A 19,686-nucleotide genomic window follows, 5' to 3' on the forward strand; every position below is an offset into this window, starting at 1 on the left:
GTGTGCGTTGAACGGCGACGACGACGGAACCAGATGAAGGACAAGGGCCGAGTAGTGGCCGCAGCTATTTTGAGCACCGTGCCGGGTTTGCACAGCAGCGAGCGCGGGGTCCGTGCTGTGCTACGCACAAGACCGCCAGGTGCGCGGCTACGCAGGTGAAACCCAGTCCGGAAACGCCAGCGGTGGATGTTAGCCGATCCCGCGGACGGACAGAAGCTAGGCTGGATTCGGAATTTGGACCAGATGGGTTCTCCACGCGAGCGTGTTTGTAAAGCTCCGACAAGCAGAGCACATGTGTTCGCGTGAGGAACCCCTCGAAACGCGGGGCTTGCTTTGAGATGCGCAGAGTGACGTCATGGCTGCATGTGTGTTTGGAATCTGGCAGAAGGGAATTCCTGCCGGATGGTACCGTTCAAGAGGGACGAGGTGCGCGGGGCGCAAGCAGCTGCCATGACGTCACTGAAAAAGAGTGCGGCTGTGAACTGCCGCGCTGGTGGTGCGCATTATGAAAAAAAAAATAGTTGAGAAAAGCAAGCCTCGCTTTGGGTGAACAGGATTCCCAGACAAGGGGTGGAAGACCCCCTTGTTTGGGGGCACAGGAAGTACTAGTTTGGAGGATGGGTTAGAGTTAGTGAGACTGGCTTCATGGGGACATGGGTTGTACCTCATGGAGCCCGTGGAATGGATTAGTTAGAGGGATTTTAGTTTAGATTTAGGAAATGGAATTTTTGGATTTTTGGAGACACGGACAGACTGGAAATGTGTAGTGGAGACGTAGCTTAGCTGCGTAGAGTAAATGGAACGTGCATGAGTTTTAAGGGATGACGAGGGAGCACGAGTTCATCAGGGGATTTAGTTTGGATGGCAGTGTGGAGTGTTGGTGTGAGTTGCGAAATGGAAAGTGTGTGAGGAATGAGTGTGGGACAGTGGGCCCAAATGTGCGAGTGGAGCGAATGTGGTATGCATGGTGCGAATGACTGGTTGGGGGGAGGAGTGATTCCCACCCAAGAGACCCCGGGATCAGTTTAATGTTTAGTTAGTTGGTAGTTAAATTTACTAAAAGGAGGTCGTTTTGTTGTTGGTGTTGAGAGAAGGCACGAAACCCGTTTGGAGGGGTGCAAGAGTTCATGGACCGGCTGGGAATGTGGCTGTGGAAAGGTGAGTTTTGTTTTGTGGGCACAACGGGCACCGGACTAGTCAGCCAGAGTAGGCCAAGGGCCCAAGAGGGGCCGGGATAGTGTAGTAGGCACGGGCGACCCTCAGAAAGGGACCCGGGGCATCAACAAACCACGTGGGCATTGGACGGGGGCAATGCCAGAGAGGGCAACCCCCCACGTTGTCGGGAGCAGCTAGGCTCGGAAGCAGCCTGCGGGCCTGGGGGTGCCATGGTTAGAGTTCGGCAGAGGGGGAGTTCCTGCCAGTTGAGCCACGCTGCCCAGCCAGGAAATTGTGCGAGGGCACGTATGAAAATTTGAGGGCAAGGCCCAAATTTATAATGGACACCAACACAGATGACGGGAATCATGGTTTTTAGAACCGATAGTTTTAAAAGTGTGAGGCGTTTTTGGAAAGCCCCGGGGTAGTTTCAGGTTAATGAATGTTAGGGTAGATAAGAGATGTACCCATTCGCACCATCCATCCCTTCGCTCGTTGTAGGCCGCTGGACTCACCTTGGTAGATCGCTGAACTCTGAGGAGGCCATTCTGAGGCTTTGTTGGGCCTCGAGACTGGACGCTAGTCTCTCCCTATTCCCCTCCAGAGAGGGAATGTAGGGGTTGGGAGCAGGCTAGGTGGACATGATAGGCTATCCGGACAAAGACAATAAAGGGGGTTAGGGAGAAAATTATAAAAGGGAAATAAAAATAAAGAGGGGCTAAATTTTGTTGTTTTTGTGGCAAATTAAGGGAGTGGGTATGGACAGAGACAGGCAAAGGCGATAGAGTGGGGGGAGACAGTAGGCTAGGTCCGAGCCCACCTTCAGAGCGGCCGGCACCACCGCACTCCCTCCAAACCTGATGGAACCACACCAGAGGCCGGCCAGCTTCACCTGTCGGCCTGTTGTGCTGCAGCCGCCTGTTCTGCATGGGCTTACCTTGCCATGCCTAGTTGCCTGCCTCTGCCATGACCCCATGCCTGCTAGCCCTTTTTTGCGTTTGCCCCTGTGTCCATCCATCACCATGCGCTCCAGGAACATCCAGTTTTGCAAGGACTGCCCTGCAGGCAGCCCGTGCATCCATCATGTCCATTTGTTTTGCGACCATCTCCATCCATTCCCCTGCACCAAAGACTTTGCAACGACTTTTGCCTTTGCCTTTCACAGATCACAAGTCCTGGGCCATGGTTAGTGTAATGTAATCGATAAGTGAAAATTGTAAATACGTGAACCCCCGCCTGCATGTTTGTTTTAGCGCCGGCAATTTTAGTAAAGTTGTCCGAATGAGTCTGTGAGAGTTTGTTAGTTAGTTACGCAGCGCATTAGGTTATTTATTTTTGGGACACGTTTAAAGAAATGTCACACTCAGGGATCCGAAGGTAGAACGTACTCGGGGAAAACTTACACATGCTGGTCACACGAAAATTTGACGACTTGGGAATAGTCTGTAAAAAGGGGAGGGGGTAGTGTTACGAATTTGGAATTCAATTGCACACAACATACAGGTTCCCTTAGTCAGCTATGTCGATAAGTGCATGTTCCCTAGATAGCTCACCTTCCATTGTTTAAATGTTTTGAAATTGGTTTAGATGTGCTGCGGATCGATTTAATAGTTAGGGAGCAAACAATGGAGACGTCCCTCCCCCCTCTTCTGTGAAGAGGAAGAAGAACCCCACGGTGACATCAACAACTCCCTCCCACCCGTGGTTGAGCGGGGGGTGGATCACGAGGGCATGAGTCATGCCGGGTGCGGGAGAGGGGGTGCAATGGATAAAGAGGACATCTTTTCTTTGTTCAAAAAGAGTCTCGTGGGAGTCCCGTGGTAGGGCTGAGTTCGTGAGCTGAGTTCGTGAGAGTCCTGTTCTGAGTCCCGTGGGCAGAGTTCGTGTGCTGAGTCCCGTGGGAGGAGTAAGCTTTTTTTGCTTCGGAGAGAGCAGTCGTTCAGCCATCGGGTCCTGCTTGGCTTGAGGCCTTCGGAAGCTTTTTGCTTCGGCTGGCTCAGTGAGCTTCGGCTGCTGCTTTGTTTTGGAAGGAACTTGAGCCGGTTGTTCGGCTCGAGCTGTGAGTGGAGGCTTCTACCTCTTCTTCCTCTTCTTCCTCTTCCTCTTGGTTCGTGGAGCTTGTCGTTCTCCATTTTGTTTCCCGGCTTCGTGCGACGCATCGGCCTCTTCTTGGAGTTGGTTCCTCGGGGAAGCGACGCATCGACAAGAAGGATCGGCGCCTCATCTCACCGGCACGTGTTGAGAAGCACGGGAGGATTCGCGGGAGCTTGGGAAGGATCACAGCAATTTGGATCCAGCTCGCTCTCGCTGGAGCCCGGGTCCGAACAAGTTGAAGACCACACGAGGTGGAAAGGTTCGAGTCATGCTCTGAGTTTCAGCTCACCTGTCCTCCGAGCTGGAGCTCGTAATTAAAGGCCTCAGCCACCGTTTCTTGTGTGTGTGCGTGTGCGTGTGCGCGTGTACATGTGTCCGTGGGCCCGTCTAATAAGTAGGAACTGCTGTTAAGTGTAAATGACTGTTCATAATAATTAGACGGTTGTAGTTCTCTTATCGTGCTTTTGTTGCTTGTATAATTGCATACGTGTTTCATTATAATAAATGTCCTTGTGTGAATGTAAACCTGCTCGTTGAGTCCATTCCCTCATTGACTGAACATTTCGTGTGTTGGGAGTTAGAAAGCCGTTGGTTTGCCGTAATCGGGGGACATTTGGACCGACGGTTCTCAGCGATTACGCCGCTCGGAATCGCGCACGGACAAGCTCGCCTCGGCGGTTTGTTCCTTACGAGATCCGTCGAGGGTGGAATACCCCGGTAGTTGGATCATGTGGGTATTTAGGTACATTGAAGATTGGCAATCGACCCTACCCCACGTGATCTGCCGATTGGCGTATTTTGGTTCTTGTACAAGGACCCGTCGCTCAGACTTATCTGGGCGGCGATCTATATTCCGGGCGATCGATCGGGCCAATTTGATTTGCGGCTCCGTTCAGAGCGGTCGGTTGGCGGCTGACCCCCGGCCAGTAACAATATATATATATATATATATATATATATATATATATATATATATATATATATATATATATATATATACATATATCTACATATATTTTCTGTTATGATATATTCTTCTTCTTCTTCTTCTTTCAGCTGCTCCCGTTAGGGGTCACCACAGCGGATCATCCGTATGATCTGCATAGTGATTTGGCACATGTTTTATGCCGGATGCCCTTCCTGACACAACCCTGGTCGCCTCTTACGACACAGGGATATGGTACACCTATTTTAACCAGGGTATACACCGGCCCAGTACACTGGTACTCATTTCGCCGACCTCGGAAGGATGACAGGCTGAGTCAACCCCCTGGTGTATTAATTCAGTGGCCCAACGGGGCTTGAACTCAGGACCTTTTGGATCCCAAGCCGCTGCCCTAACCACTGCGCCAACACCAGGCTCATATATATATATATATATATATATATATATATATATATATATATATATATATATATATATATATATATATATATATATATATATATATATATATATGCTGCCAGACTTTCCGTCTGATCAAGTTAAATTTAAAACGTATATTCCCTATCACTACTAGATCATAATTGTAAAGTTTCATATCGATCGTTGAAGCGATTCAAGACAAATACTTTTTCAAAGGTTTTCGCTCAATGCAATCTGGCTACCAGACAATGGGACCTATCAATTATTCGTGAACACCTTGGTATCCTCAAGGCTTGGGGAACGTTTTTGTGAAGTTTCCTGTCGATCTGTCCAGGTGTTCTGGAGCAGAAGATTTTTTATAGGTTTTAAGGTAAATCCAATATGGTTGCCCAGCCATGTGATCAATGACGACATCGATGTGATTGTTTTGTTCCTCGTGGATAGGCGGTCGTACCTGTAAAGCTTCACCTCGATCTGTTCAGCCGTTTCAGAGAAGATTTTTGAAGGTTAAACAAAACATTTATTGCTGCCAAACCATGTGACCAATAACGTCATCAAATTTTTTTCTGTGGACCAATTTATCCCAAAATTACCCTCCCAATTTTTCATACTGATTGGATGTAGTGTTCTTCATCTGCACTAATGACATTATAAGGAAGGCACCTATGACATCACAAAAAAAATCACACTTATTCCACATGGGGAGTAATTGACATCAGCCCAGTTTCAATTTTTTCCTTGGTACGGTTTTGGAGATACAGAGGTCCAAATTTTTCCTTTTTTCCAACATGACTGCAACACCATATTACATATGACATTATAATTATTATTACAACATTCTACATGAGTAGTTGCTCCTATGGTGAAAATTTTGTCCCAATCCAACAAGCAGTCATAGAGAAAAACACTCATGTTCTGTGCAGACAAACAAACAAATGAAATTGCTCGTTGAGCAAGGAATTGCCAGAATAACTTTGTCATATCTCCATACTGATCATACTGATCTCTGAAAAAAACAAAAACCTGGAAATCAATTTGGCTCTTATAAGTCGATAGTGCTACAGTTTAATGAGTTATAGCACTTAGTTTGGTCATGATCATAACTTGGAAGTCAATCGGACTTGAAATGACGTTTTTATCGCAATTTGAAATTTTTGACCCGACCCCCCCTGACATTCGACCCCTGACCACTAAGAAGGGTGTTGGTGTGACACCCCAATGAGACATATGGTTGATGCAGAATTGTAAGCTGCACATTTTGGATTTGGTTTGAAGTCTATACGACTATTTTAGCGGACGTTATTGCGAAAATAAGAATTTCGGGTTTTCGGTGACCTTGACCTTGACCTTTGACCTAGATTCACCAAAAACGACAAGTGTCGAAGTTGGACCATGGCCGATGTCTGTATCCAGTTTGGACATGATTGCTGAAAGGGTGTGGCTGCTACAGGGTAAACAAACACACAAACAAACAGACAGACACACACACAGAATGACACACACAACCGACCAACATAATTACCGAAATCCGAAGGATTCCGGAAATTAACAACAAAACAAAGAAGAAAGACATCATGCATAGCAAGATACTTGCGAAATACATGAAAAAAATTTGACCTTAAAAATAATTGGTGCTTGAATTCAAAGACAAAATTCACAAATCCTCTTCAAATTTCAAGTGTAATGGATGAAAATTCACAATTTTAGTAATGAATATGTCGACTTTTTCACCTATGTTGACCTCAAAATACTTGTTCATTGAATTCAGTGACCAGATATGCAAATGCTCTTCAAATTTCAAGTAAATTCGATAAAAATTGAGGATTTTAGAAATCTCACTGAAGTTGTTGACCTTTGGCCTATGTTCACTTTTTGACCTTTTGACCTCAAAAACAATAGGCTTCTTGCTTCTGACAAACCGTACCATGTGGTGAAGTTTCGTGAAGTTCGGTTTGCAATTGTGACCTGTAGGTAATTGACAGAGAAACAAACAAACAAACAGACAAACAGACAGAATAACAAAATGGACTAACCAATATACTTGAAAAAATCTTCGGTTTTGCAAGTAACAAATGGACCCAGATGCAATACCCTCTACTCTGGCGAGGGTAAGTATATCAGACATGCAAAACACAAAGGTTGATTTGCAAACTTTAAACAAAACCCAGAATACGGTGCTGTACTCGAAAAAAGAAACGATATGTGGTACATTATTTGTGATATCTCGAAAATATAGCATTTCCCCAACTGTATTAATGTACTTGTTTAGTATCAGTTGTATAACTTCAAAATGGAAATTATAAAAGGGTTATGGATTTTAAATGACATTTGATGGATGGGAAGAATTTGGGCTGATGTGATTATATCTGCAATTAACAGGCACAACAATAGCACAAAGTTCTGAGGCGTCATCTTCAACATCACCCAGTACTGCCACAACTGGATCTTCAACAGGTATAACCTGCAAAATGGCCTCAGGATTTCTTGATGTCTTGATTGAAACGTCATACATCTTTTTCTATACTACAGGTTTTTCTCGATTGTTTACTCACATTTCCTGAAACTATACCTCATTTCTCAAAACTATAAACACAAAACACAAAACAGTTAACCGTTTCTGCCAAACTTCAGAAATCTCTATGAAAATGTAACACTGCATTCAAAACCCTGTTTTCCCCCTCAAAATGACATTTTGCATCCAAATCATACACACAATCCATCAAGTGAACAAACCTTACTGAATACCAACCTGACACTTGGTGTGATAAACAAAAGACACTTATGAAAATCTTCAGGTATCGGTGTGCTTTGGCTTTTTCAGTGTTGTAACGTACAACTTATTTACAATAACTCGTTGTTCCAAATTATTACAGAGTATACAGGCCCACTCAAATGTAAAAAGAACACACAAACACAGTGAGATTGTTTTTGTTGTTTTTATGATATTTTTCCAAATTACAGTACTGGAGGCAGGAGGCAACAAAACAAAAAAGAAACAGGAGAAAAATAATATACAGTATTGGGAGACAAGTTAAAAACCAAAACAAATGCTAAACTTCAATTATAATTGGTTTACTTTTTTGAATAGCAGTGTTTTCCATGTGAACACAAGAGATTTCCTTTTTGAAAATTGTGCCGAATGAGGAGAATTGTGTGAAGTGTTTTTGAAAAGGGTTAAATGAGACTGAAATTTGTGTGAAAACAAGTGAAATGTGCTTGTAGTTTTGAAGAAATTGTCTTTCTGTTTGCACGTGAACTCATTGTTTTCCTAATTGGGTTCAAAGCACCAGTTCCAGTGTTTAAACAATCTAGAAAAACTGTCATTTTGAACAACGAGCGACTGTACATAAGTTGTACGTTACAACACTGAAAAAGCCAAAGTGGATTTTCATAATAGTGCCTTTCGTTTATGACACCAGGTGTGTAACTGGTATTCAGTAAGGTTTGTTCACTTGATGGATTGTGTGTATGATTTGGATGCAAAATGTCATTTTGAGGGGAAAAAACTGGGTTTTGAACGCAGTGTTACATTTTGACAAAGATTCGGTTCGGTTCAAAGTGTCACGGTTCAGTGATTGCCAATTGCATGCCAAGGGAGCAGTTTCTTATCAGCTGTTTTGTTGGAGTGCTTGCTTGAATGCTTAAGCCACTTTGCGAACCCTCTCCAAGCTGCTTGTTTGCTCGTTTTGGGAAAAAAGTATACGTGCTTTCAATCTCACATCGATTGGACGTACGTTTTCGCCTTTGTTGGGTCCCACGGTGCCGTGAAGTGGGTTCCTCGGGAGGTGTCTCGTCCGTTGAAAATGTGCAATTTTATTTTCTACGGGGAATTGCTTTGTTTAACCTTTGTGTGATCTCCATTTGTAATCCACCTCTCACTTCGACATCGATACTTATTAAAAAAAAACACAAGGTTCATCAAACCAGGTGTTCGCCATGTTTGTTCTCGCTGTGAAGGCATAGACTCTATGCGTGTGAGTGTGTGTTTGTGAGTGTGTGCGCATGTGTGTATGTGCAAGTTGCTGTTGTCTGGTATCTCCACATGTGGGTGGGTTTTAGGAGGTGAAACATAGACCTACCAGGTCTCAAAGCATCCACCTCCGAGTGTGTATGTGTTTGTGTGTGCGCACGCACACACGTGTGCATGTTGCTGATTGGTATCTTCATATGCGTGTTCATCTCTGTAAGGGGTAACGATTCATGGATGAAGCTGTGAAGTTTTCTGTTATCAAAAAGTTTTGTGCCGAGGGCTCTCTTCAGGATCGTCACTGAACCCCGGAGAGCTTCAAACTGTAGCTAGTTTGTAGTAATATTCGCAGGGATGGTTTTTATTACCTCTGTGAGGTTCTTCAGCATCATTCTGTAGCTCCAACTATCACTGGCACAACTTTGGCATTCTTCAGCTTCCTGGATCTTTTCACTTCATTCTTGAGGTCTTGGTGTTTGGTCATTTTCTTGATTTCTGCATCGTTTCATCCAAAATCACTGGTATTAACAACTCAATTAGCAATGCCTTCTCTTTTTTGTACCTTGATATCTGGTCACAGCACTTTGCTTTTTGATAGTCACCCTTGATGGGATCATTAGGTCATTCGTGAGCAGTGCTTCCGCGTTTTCAGTGATTGCTTGTTCCCAATACTTTTCTGGAAGTGGAATATCAAAGTTTTTGCAGATGTGCCAGTGGTTTACTACACAAACTCTGTTGTCTCATTGTGTGTACAGCTGTTCTGACATGAGTTTCTTTTTCTTTTTCTTTTGTGTTCGGTCATTAAGCATAACATATCATTGTCTTTACTAATGCCACCCCACGAACGCTTTACGACTAACGCTGAGGTGTCGCTCCCCACACCTCGCTCCCCTCCCTTCTCTCCCCTCTCTGCCTCCTCTCTCTCCTCTCTCTCTCTCTCTCTCCCCCCCCCTCTTTCTCCCACCCCCCTTAATACCCCTGTCAGTGAAGCAACGGGATGTATTTGCTCGTGTTTAAATCATCAAAAGTCCTCTTTTGAAACATTTATTCGAAGCATGTTCATTTAATACAGATTACGGGGTTTTTTAACATGTACTTCTCAAAATAATTAATTTTCAGGATATTTCTGCGGTTCTGTGAAGCCGGCACTTCACCAAGGCAATAGCAATAGCACTCAACATATAGCGATCCTGAGACAGTAATCTTGTTCGTATTCGTTTCGTTAGTCTTTCCATATGTCTAGTGGGTAAATGGGACAAGATGCCTTGCGCAAGGTTTTTAGTTCGATCTTCAATCCCTTTTTCTTATTTTATTCCATTCATTTTATTTCACACACAAACCCCGCCATAAGTCCACGCACACCAGATTAGTAACATTACCTACAAAGCAGGAGTGACAAATATCACCGCTGCTCATTTGTATACACGCACTGTTTCCCATTCAAACGACGCACCATCAACCAACCGATGCCTCACCTTAGACCCTCACCACGTTCACCATGATCACTACAAACGCCTTCTAAATATCCCCACAACAACCTATACCCGACCTCTTCACCACAAACGCCACAACTACAACCAACCACTTCAACCTCATCATCATTGCCTCAACCTCATCCGCCTACAATGCTCCAATATCTTTACCACAGATGCCACAGTGCTTTCCCCACCTCACTATACCTATCACAACTGCCAACAGCTCCGTGGGCACTCACAACAGTCATTGGGGATGCCGGAGAACATAGCGGTTGCAGGCAACCCAGAATACTTTACCATGTAGCTCGAAGTGCAAAATATGCACTGGGATTCATTCAGTAATGTCTGGAGATAGTTCTGGGGCTCCGCTAACTAACAGTGTTTGGTTGGAGTCCAGTGCACATTTGTGGCCAGAGAGTGCTCCCAAAAGCATGCACCCCATAGGAATTACCGAGCTCCATTGCGGAACTGAGCTCGTGAGCAACTGAGGCCATTTTTTAATCCGGAGCCTGGCAAGGCAGGGCTACTTCTCGAGGTGGTGTCTATGCACCATTGGGGACACACAGAAACGCCTAGAGTCTCTTGATCCAGATTCTGGCTCCTCCACTCTGGGCTCTATAAAAAGGGAGCGAATCAGTCTCCTTCCTCTCGGTCTCTTTCATCCTGAGTCTCTTTCATCCATTCTTCTTAAACTTGAGTCTCTTTTGTCCTGTCATCCTTTTTCCACAATCTTTCCGAGCTGAGCGCCGGTGTTTTGCCAAATGAGAGCCGAGCTGAGAGGTGGTTGCTGAATCGTAACTGAATCGTTGTCAGGTCATTGCAGGGTCATCACTGGGTCATCGGCACTCGGCTCCTATGGCGTTCCAGAGTCAACATCATTGAAACACATTTACAGACTTTCTTACTTGTCCCATTAAGCTACCTCTAACGCATCTTTCTCTCCCATCTGATTTCTCGTCCACTTTAGACGCATCACTGAAAGAGCATTACCGATTCACACCTCTCACACTTCCTCTTGCATCACACTGTACCACATTTTGCACCTCACACTCATGCACTGTAGACGCCCCAGTTTACTTCCCTCCTCCCCCTTCTAAGTGATTGGGTTGCTTAGGTCTGTTTACCGTGCCAAGTACAAGGAGGTCGTTTACACCTCAACTGCTTCTCTCTTTCTGGGTTATCATTAATTTCCTCGGGGATGTGTGTCTGATGGCGCCTGTAACATATGTAACATACTATAAGATTGTAGAATTTTATCTCATGTTACTTCTGCTCTGTGTCTTCTTTCTTTTTGTACATAATTACATTTATTTTGCCATACCCACAATTCCTTGCTGTTCCCTCCTCTACATACTTGTGAATAAATCCTTCACTGTGTCACATGACTTTACTTGCCCTTACTTTGTAATAAATTGCTATTGTTACAAATGAACCCAGCCCGTTTCATATTTTCCCTCATTGGTCCAGCATGGTCCACACATTAGCTTAGTCGAGAAGTTATGCCCCACCGAATTTGCTCTTGTTAGCCAGCGCACACTCACTGGATCACTCGGCAGTAATCCAAATGTGCGCTGAGGGCACGATACCCCAATTGACTCGGCCGTCCACAGGTAAGGTACCACGCGAAGGAGTGTAACCCTGCCTGGATTGGCAGTGCTAATTGGCGTTTGTAGTTTCTTAGCAACCTGCTGGTGCATGGAGTTATCTGTCTTTCTTTCGGCAGCCTCAGGAGCGGGCATTCGAGAGGGACCAAAGTGCTTCCCCTCGTGGCGAGCATCAAACCCCAAGTCCCCAACAATATCTTTGTTTTTGGAATACAGTATATTCACTTTGTTATCCATTGGCAGGAGCAACCATGTCAGTTTGAACATCTACAGCAATTCAAACTATTCCAGTCATTGCTCCTACTGCAGGAACGACAGCAACACCAGCAGCACAAAGCTCTGAGGTATCGTTAACAGCCCCTGGTTCTGCCGCAACAACTTCTCTCACCGAAAACTCCACAGGTGCATCAACCACAGTGGTGTCATCGGCTCAAACAACAGCAGCATCAACAGTGAGAACTACAGAAAGTAGTGATACATCTACAACTGGAGCATCAACAGGTATAACCTTAAAATGTCCACATGATTTCTTCATGCTTTTATTCATGCTGGATCCATGTTTAAATAAGGAAAACTTTTCTTTTCGAAGATTATTTCAAATATATTGTTTTTATTGAAAAACATTTTTCTTGTTTTTATTGTTGGCTTGATAGATAATTTAAAATACGTGATTTTTCTTGAGAGATTTTTAAAAATTGTTTTTATTATTTGCAAAATTGAATATTTTTGAAGTACTGTATATTGGTTAGTCGATTTTGTTATTCTGTCTGTCTGTCTGTTTGTTTGTCTGTCTGTCTCATTATCACCTACAGGTCACAATTTTAAATTGATCTTCACGAAACTTCACCATATGGTAGAGTTTGGCAGAAGGAAGACGCATTTTTTTTGAGGTCAAAAGGTCAAAAGGTCAACAACTTAGGTGAGATTTCTAAAATCCTCAATTTTCATCCGATTGACTTGAAACTTGAAGAGGATTTATATTTCAGGTCCCTGAATTCAACCAGCTAATTATTTATGAAGTCAACATCAACCAAAAGGTCAACATAGGCCCAAGGTCAACAACAAAGGTGGCATTTCTAAAATCCTCAATTTTCATCCCATTGACTTGAAATTTGAAGAGGATTTATATTTCTGAATTCAACCACTAATTATTTTTGAGGTCACCATAAGCCAAAAGGACAACATCGGCCGGATTTCTAAAATTGTCACTTTTCATCCGATTGAATTAAAATTTGAATAGGAGTTGCATATTTGGCCATTTAATTCAACCAACAATTTTTTTTGAGGTCAAATTTGTTTTTTGGATTTTGCAAGTATTGTGCTCTGCACGACATCTTCTTTTTGTCGTTCTGTCTCTGTTATCACCTAAAGGTCACAATTCTAAACCGATTGTCATGAAACTTCACCAAGTTGTAGAGGTAGTCTCAACTGAGGTCTATTGATTTTAAGGTCAAAGGTCACCTTGAGGTCAAATTTCTACAATCTCCATTTTTCATCCGATTGGCTTGAAATTTGTACAAGATTTACACATTGCGTCACTGGATTAGGAAACCAACTATTTTTGAGGTCAAAAGGTCAAAGGTCAACTCAAGGTCAAACTTCTAAAATAATCCATCTTTATCTGAAAAATTGTCAATTTTCATCTAATTGACTTGAAAATTAAACAGAAATTGCATAGTACATTACTCAATTGGGAAACCAACTATTGTTGAGATCAAAAGGTCAAAGGTCAACTGAAGGGCAAACATCAAAAATCATTAATTTACAACTGAAAAATCATCACTTTACATCCTATTAACTCGAGAGTTGAACAGGATGTGCATGCTCCATTAGTAAAGTGGGAAAGCAACTACTTTGAGGTCAAAAGTTCAAAGTTCAACTCAAGGTCAAACTTCTAAAAATCCAATTTTCATCTGAAAAATCATCAATTTTCATCTAATTAACCTGAAAATTAAGCAGCAATTGCATAGTGCATCACTGAACTTGGAAACCAACTATTTTTGAGGTCAAAAGGTCAAAGGTAAATGCAAGGTCAAACTTCTACAATCATGAATTTCAATATGAAAAATAATCAATTTTCATATGATTGACCTGAGCTTTGATTAAGATAGTGAATTTTAATCTTAGTGAAATAGACAATTTCATGTATCCATGGCAACCTTTGGAGAGGGGGGTGGATTTTGCAAATATCGTATTCTGCACAAAGACTTTTTCTTGTTTGTCTGTTTGTGTGTCTCTTTGTTGCCTACAGCTACAACAATAGGACAAAGCTCTGAGGCATCGTCCTCGCCAACCCCCACTGCTGCCACAACGACTTCTCTCAAAGAAACCTCCACATGGGCAGCAAGTACAGTGTTCTCATCGGCTCAAACCACAGCAACACCAAGAGTGAGTGCCACAGGAAGTAGTGACACACCTACAACTGATGCTTCAACAGGTATGACCTGTAAAATGATCACAGGATTTCTTGATGGTTTTATTCAAAGTGGATACATGTTCAAAGCAGCAAAAGTCTTCCTTTGAAAGATTATTTCTTGCATGATGTTTTTATTGAAAGTGTTTATATATTGTTTTTATTGTTGTCCTGAAAGATTATTTCAATCATGTTGTTTTAATGGAAAGTCGTTTTTCAAAGTTATTTTTATTGTTTTGAAAGATTATATCAGACATTTCGATGTGTTGTAAATGGGGGATTCTTGGTGTAATAAATGTTATATAATTACTTTTCAGGATATCTTTGTTTTTGGAATATATTCATGATTTTATCCAATTTAAGAGGCAAACATGCGAGCAGAAACTTTGACAGCACTTCCCACCTCTCAAGTCATTGCTTCTACTGCAGGAACGCCAGCAACAACAACAGGACAAAGCTCTGAGGCATCGTCCCCGACAGTCCCCAGTGCTGCCACATCGACTTCTCTCACAGAAGCCTTCACAGGTGCAGCAACTACAGTGGTGTCATCGGCTCAAACGACAGCAACACCAACAGCGAATGCCACAGAAAGTAGTGATACATCTCCCACTGGAATTTCATCAGGTATAACCGGTAAAATGGCCACAGTATTTCTTGATTGGGTTTATTCAAAATGGATGTATATTTAAACAAGCAAAAGTCATCTTTTGAAAGATTATTTCAAGCATTTTGTTTTCATCGAAAGTTCCCTCTTAAATTATTTTTATTGTTTCGAAAGAATATTTCAAGCATTCCAATATGTTGTAAATGGGAGATTATTGGTGTATTAAACATGTTCTTATGAAAATAATTAATTTTCAGGATATCTTTGCTTTTGGAATATATTCATAATTTTATCCAATTTAAGGAGCAAACATGTCAGCAGGAACTTCTAAAGCACTTCCCACCACTCAAGTCATTGCTTCTTCTGCAGATTCTACAGCAACAACAACAGGCCAAAGCTCTGAGGCATCTTCTTCAACAGTCCCCAGTACTGCTACAACTACTTCACCCACAAAAACCTCCATAGGAGCAGCAACCACAGTGGTGTCATCAGTTGAAGCCACAGCAGCACTAACAGTGAGCTCTCCAGGAAGACATGACACATCTACAACTGGAGCTTCAACAGGTATAACCTGTAAAATGGCCACAGGGTTTCTTAATGGTTTTATTCAAACTCGATACATGTTTAAACTGGAAGGCCACTCGGTAGAGCGCATACCTCATCCACACAACGCCTGATCCAGTAGAACACATGGGGCCCATTAACGTTTTGAAATATCATGCCATATATTGCTTTTGGAGGTCTCTCTCAATGGTGAAGAATCACTATAAAAATTAAATATTTCTCGTGTCTGGATCCAGATTGAGACCTTCACCAAAATCGAATCTATTTGTCCTTGTGAAACACCCAACCTGTTCACCAAGTTTCATCTGAATCTGTCCACAACTTTTTTGAGATATTTTTTGCTGTATATCATTTTTGGCCCTATCTCTCTTTTTAAGTGATGAAATGAGTGCCAGCATGCTGGTTTTCTGTGTCGGAGTGGCGACCCGTCCAGGATTGTGCCCAATATCCAAGGAGACTGCTTAAGCAGCACCAATGCTCTGCACAGAGTATGGTCCCAATCTCCTCCTCCTCCTCCTCTCAATGGTGAAGAATCACTTAAAAAAATTATCTGATCCAATTGCGAATACAGATCTTCACCAAAATTGCATCAATTCTTCCTCATCACACACCCAATGTGACCACTAAACTTCATCTGAATCTGTCCACAACTTTTTTTAGATAACCTGCACACAAATAGTCAAGCAAACCGACAGACAGGGGTGAAAAAACATATCGTCCTTCCACCTCTGGTGGCGAAGGTAATAAATAAAAGTCTTCCTTTGAAAGATTATTTCAGGCATGTTCTTTTCGTCGAAAAATTTTTTTTTAGCCTCTGCCACCAAAGGGGGAGGGATGTTGTGTTTTCACCACTGTCTGTGTTTGCTTGTTTGCCGTTTGTTTGTCTGTTTGTATGCAGGATATCTCAAAAAGTTATGGAAGGATTTGGATGAAAATTGTTGTACAGATTGGGGGTGTGATAAGGATCACGAATTATTTCGACTTTGGTGAAGATGCGAATCTGGATCTGGATATGAGTATTATTTAATTTTAAAAATAATTCTTCACCATTGAGAGATAGAACCAAAAACAATACATCGCATGATATTTCCAAAATGTATTGGGCCCGATATGGTCTCATGGATCAGGCGTTGCATGGTGGAGGTATGTGTTCCACTACCAAGTGCCCTTCTCATTTAAATTATTTTCATTGTTTTGAAGTATTACTTGAAGCATTTCAGTATGTCTTTCAAGGGGGATCATTGGTGTATTAAACATGTTCTTTTGAAAGTAATTAATTTTCTGAATATCTTTGTTTTTGGAATATATTCACGATTTTATCCATTTTCTGGACCGACCATATCAGCAGGAACTTCTACAGCACTTCCCACCTCTCACATCATTGCTTCTACTGCAGGAACGACAGCAACAACAGGACAAGGTTCTGATGCATCGTCCTCGACAGTCCCCAGTTCTGCCACAACGACTTCTCTCACAGAAACCTCCACAGATGCAGCAACAAAAGTGCTCTCATCAGCTCAAACCACAGCACCACCAACAGTGGGTGCAACAGAAAGTAGTGGAACATCTCAATCTGGAGCTTTAACAGGTATAACCTGAAAAAGTCCACAGGATTTCTTGATGGTTTATTCAAACCGGATATATCCATATATATATATATATATATATATATATATATATATATATATATATATATATATATATATATATATATATATATATATATATATATATATATATATATATATATATAAAGTTGAAAGTGTGTCTGTGTGTGTTTCTCTGTGACCTATGCGTGCGAAAAGTACTGGACTGATCCTCACCAAACTTCACATGCTGACAGAACATGTACCTGGGAGTGTCCCGATGTAAAAGAATTGTACTTCCGACTTCCGGTTTCCGAATTATGACATCATCACCTGATTTCGTAACGTTAATTTTTCAAGTTCAGCCGATTGACATGGGACCAATGCCATTTCCAACAGAATGAAAAAATAATGCTACAGTCAATTGAAGACAATGACTTCCGAATTCCCGGTTTCCGAATTATGACGTCATCACCTGATTGCATAACGTTAATTTTTCAAGTTCAGCCGATTGACATGGGACCAATGCCATTTGCAACAGAATGAAAAAATAATGCTACAGTCAATTGAAAACAATGACTTCCGACTTTCCGGTTTCCGAATTATGACGTCATCACCTGATTGCGTAACATTAATTTATCAAGTTCAGCCGATTGACATGGGACCAATGGTATTTGCTAGATAATGAAAAATTAATACTACAGTCAATTGAAGACAATGACTTCCGACTTCCCGGTTTCCGAATTATGACTTATGCATTCGACACACTTGCAAAAATGACCGTATGTATATTATACCGCATAATGATATAATAATCATCTGTACGTCATATTTTATTAACATTTTCTTTGTTCATTATTGTTATAACCATGGTTATAAAAACCATTTTTATTGTTACTGTATAACGTTTTTACGTCACTTCGGCCTGGATTCGGGACCGGCGATCAAATAATGTAAATCACGATTAAAAATTATTTTTTGATGATGCGGGAGTTATCTTTATTAAAATCAGTAGAGGAAATATACACCATGTCTGATATTTGGGTCTTTCATGTCTCCAACGATGCCTTTATCTCCAGGGAAGCATCATTCCCAATGACAAAAACCGGAAGCAAAAGGGTCATAGCCGACGACACGGATTCCAAATTGCCAGGGTATTGTGTCGTCGTTGTTGTTGTTGTTTGCTATTCTCTCATGTGCACGTGTTGAGTATGAAGCTCACTACGTTCGCTATTAAATGCTGTGCGGTGTATAAATACGATCGGGTTTGATTTCTATGTTGCGAATATTAAACGCTGTGCGGTGTATAAACACGATCGGGTTTGATTTCTATGTTGTGAATATTAAACGCTGTGCGGTGTATAAACACGATCGGGTTTGATTTCTATGTTGCGAATATTAAACACTGTGCGGTGTATAAACACGATCGGGTTTGATTTCTATCTTGCGAATTTTAATAAACGCTGTGCGGTGTATAAACACGATCGGGTTGTGATGAATTGAAGGATGTGACGCATGATCACATGTCGCGCGGCTCGCACACGGGACAGATAAAACCGAGATTCCGCGCGGTCGGTGGGTTTGTCCCTGGGGCATTGTCATTTACGGCGGTGGTTCACTTGGTGCTCGTCGAATGGTAAGAATTGAGAGTATACCGGAGTCGGTGCTAATTGCTGATTTATTTTGCAGTGATCGACTGCATGTGTATACCTTGCTGCACAGTACTCCTTGCTGCACATGTATTCCTTGCTGCACATGTACTCCCTGATGTGTCTGTAGAAGCGGCTTCAATCAAGTGAAATAAAGCCTACACTCCGAAGGTTTTTCCCTCGCTTTCATTTCAATTTATTTCACTTGATCCCATCGGCTCCCTCAACCGACGATGGACAAGATCTACAAGCCGGAGAGGTTCGATGCAGACCCAAACGCTACTGACTCGGAAATGAAGTGGTCGCATTGGTTCCGTTCCTTTTCACACTATCTGACCATTATTGAAGAGGGAGCCGACAAACTGGCCGCACTTGTAAATCATGTCTCACCCAGTGTATTCAGGCTCTTCTCGGAGTGTGACACCTATGACGCAGTGATCGACGTGCTGCGGGCGCTCTACGTGAAGCGCAAGAACGAGGTATACATACGACATCTTCTCAACACACGCAGGCAAGCAGCCGGGGAGACAATCGATCAGTTCCTGCAAGCTCTGAGGAAGTTGGGCAAAGACTGCAGTTTCCGGGCTGTAACCTCCGAGGAACACCGAGATGAAGCGACCAGAGAGGCGTTCATCCAAGGGCTCAGGTCGGCCCCCATTCGCCAACGCTTACTGGAGAAAGCACAACCCAATCTTGAAATGGTAGCTGACCAGGCCCGAGCTATGGATACGGCTCAGCAGCAATCCGAGTCATATGGGACACCGGTGTTGCTAATGAATGCTGCTATGGCGGAAACTCAAGGAACCCCCCGGGACACCTCCGACACTGAGGATGGAGATAAACCTGAGGAATCGGATACCCAGACCTCGTCAAACTCCTCAGCAACTACTTCGGTTGGTAAATGCTTCTTTTGTGGGTATAAAAGACACCCCTGTAACAAATGCCCCACCAGGGATGCCACATGCATGAATTGTGACAAGAAAGGGCATTATGCCAGGGTATGCAAATCTACTCTTAGAAGAAATAAACCCACTTCTGCGGCTCTCTACTCACAAAAGAAAGTAACAGCAGCTTCACCAGGGAATCTATCCAAAGTTATCATCAACGTACGAATTAACGGGCATATGGCTGAGGCTCTGATTGATACCGGTAGCTCTGAAAGTTTCGTCAACAGCTCGCTAGTGAAGGGCAGGAAATGGAAGATCCAAC

The 19,686-nt window shown here is 42.6% G+C and overlaps 1 protein-coding gene across 1 annotated transcript in view; it reads left to right on the forward strand.

The window, feature by feature from the left end:
• Window positions 1-19,686, forward strand: part of LOC147016851 (uncharacterized) — a 102,116-nt gene that overhangs the window by 38,230 nt on the left and 44,200 nt on the right. The window contains exons 3-5 of the mRNA XM_085845962.1: window positions 6,995-7,069; window positions 11,971-12,162; window positions 13,913-14,098. Coding sequence (XP_085702088.1) covers window positions 6,995-7,069; window positions 11,971-12,162; window positions 13,913-14,098 — 453 coding nt within the window. The remainder of the gene's footprint in view (window positions 1-6,994; window positions 7,070-11,970; window positions 12,163-13,912; window positions 14,099-19,686) is intronic.

Source organism: Eptatretus burgeri, chromosome 11 (genome assembly GCF_056783735.1).
Source record: "Eptatretus burgeri isolate ZD-2024b chromosome 11, Ebu_testis_v1, whole genome shotgun sequence".
NCBI classification, from domain to species: Eukaryota; Metazoa; Chordata; class Myxini; order Myxiniformes; family Myxinidae; genus Eptatretus; species Eptatretus burgeri.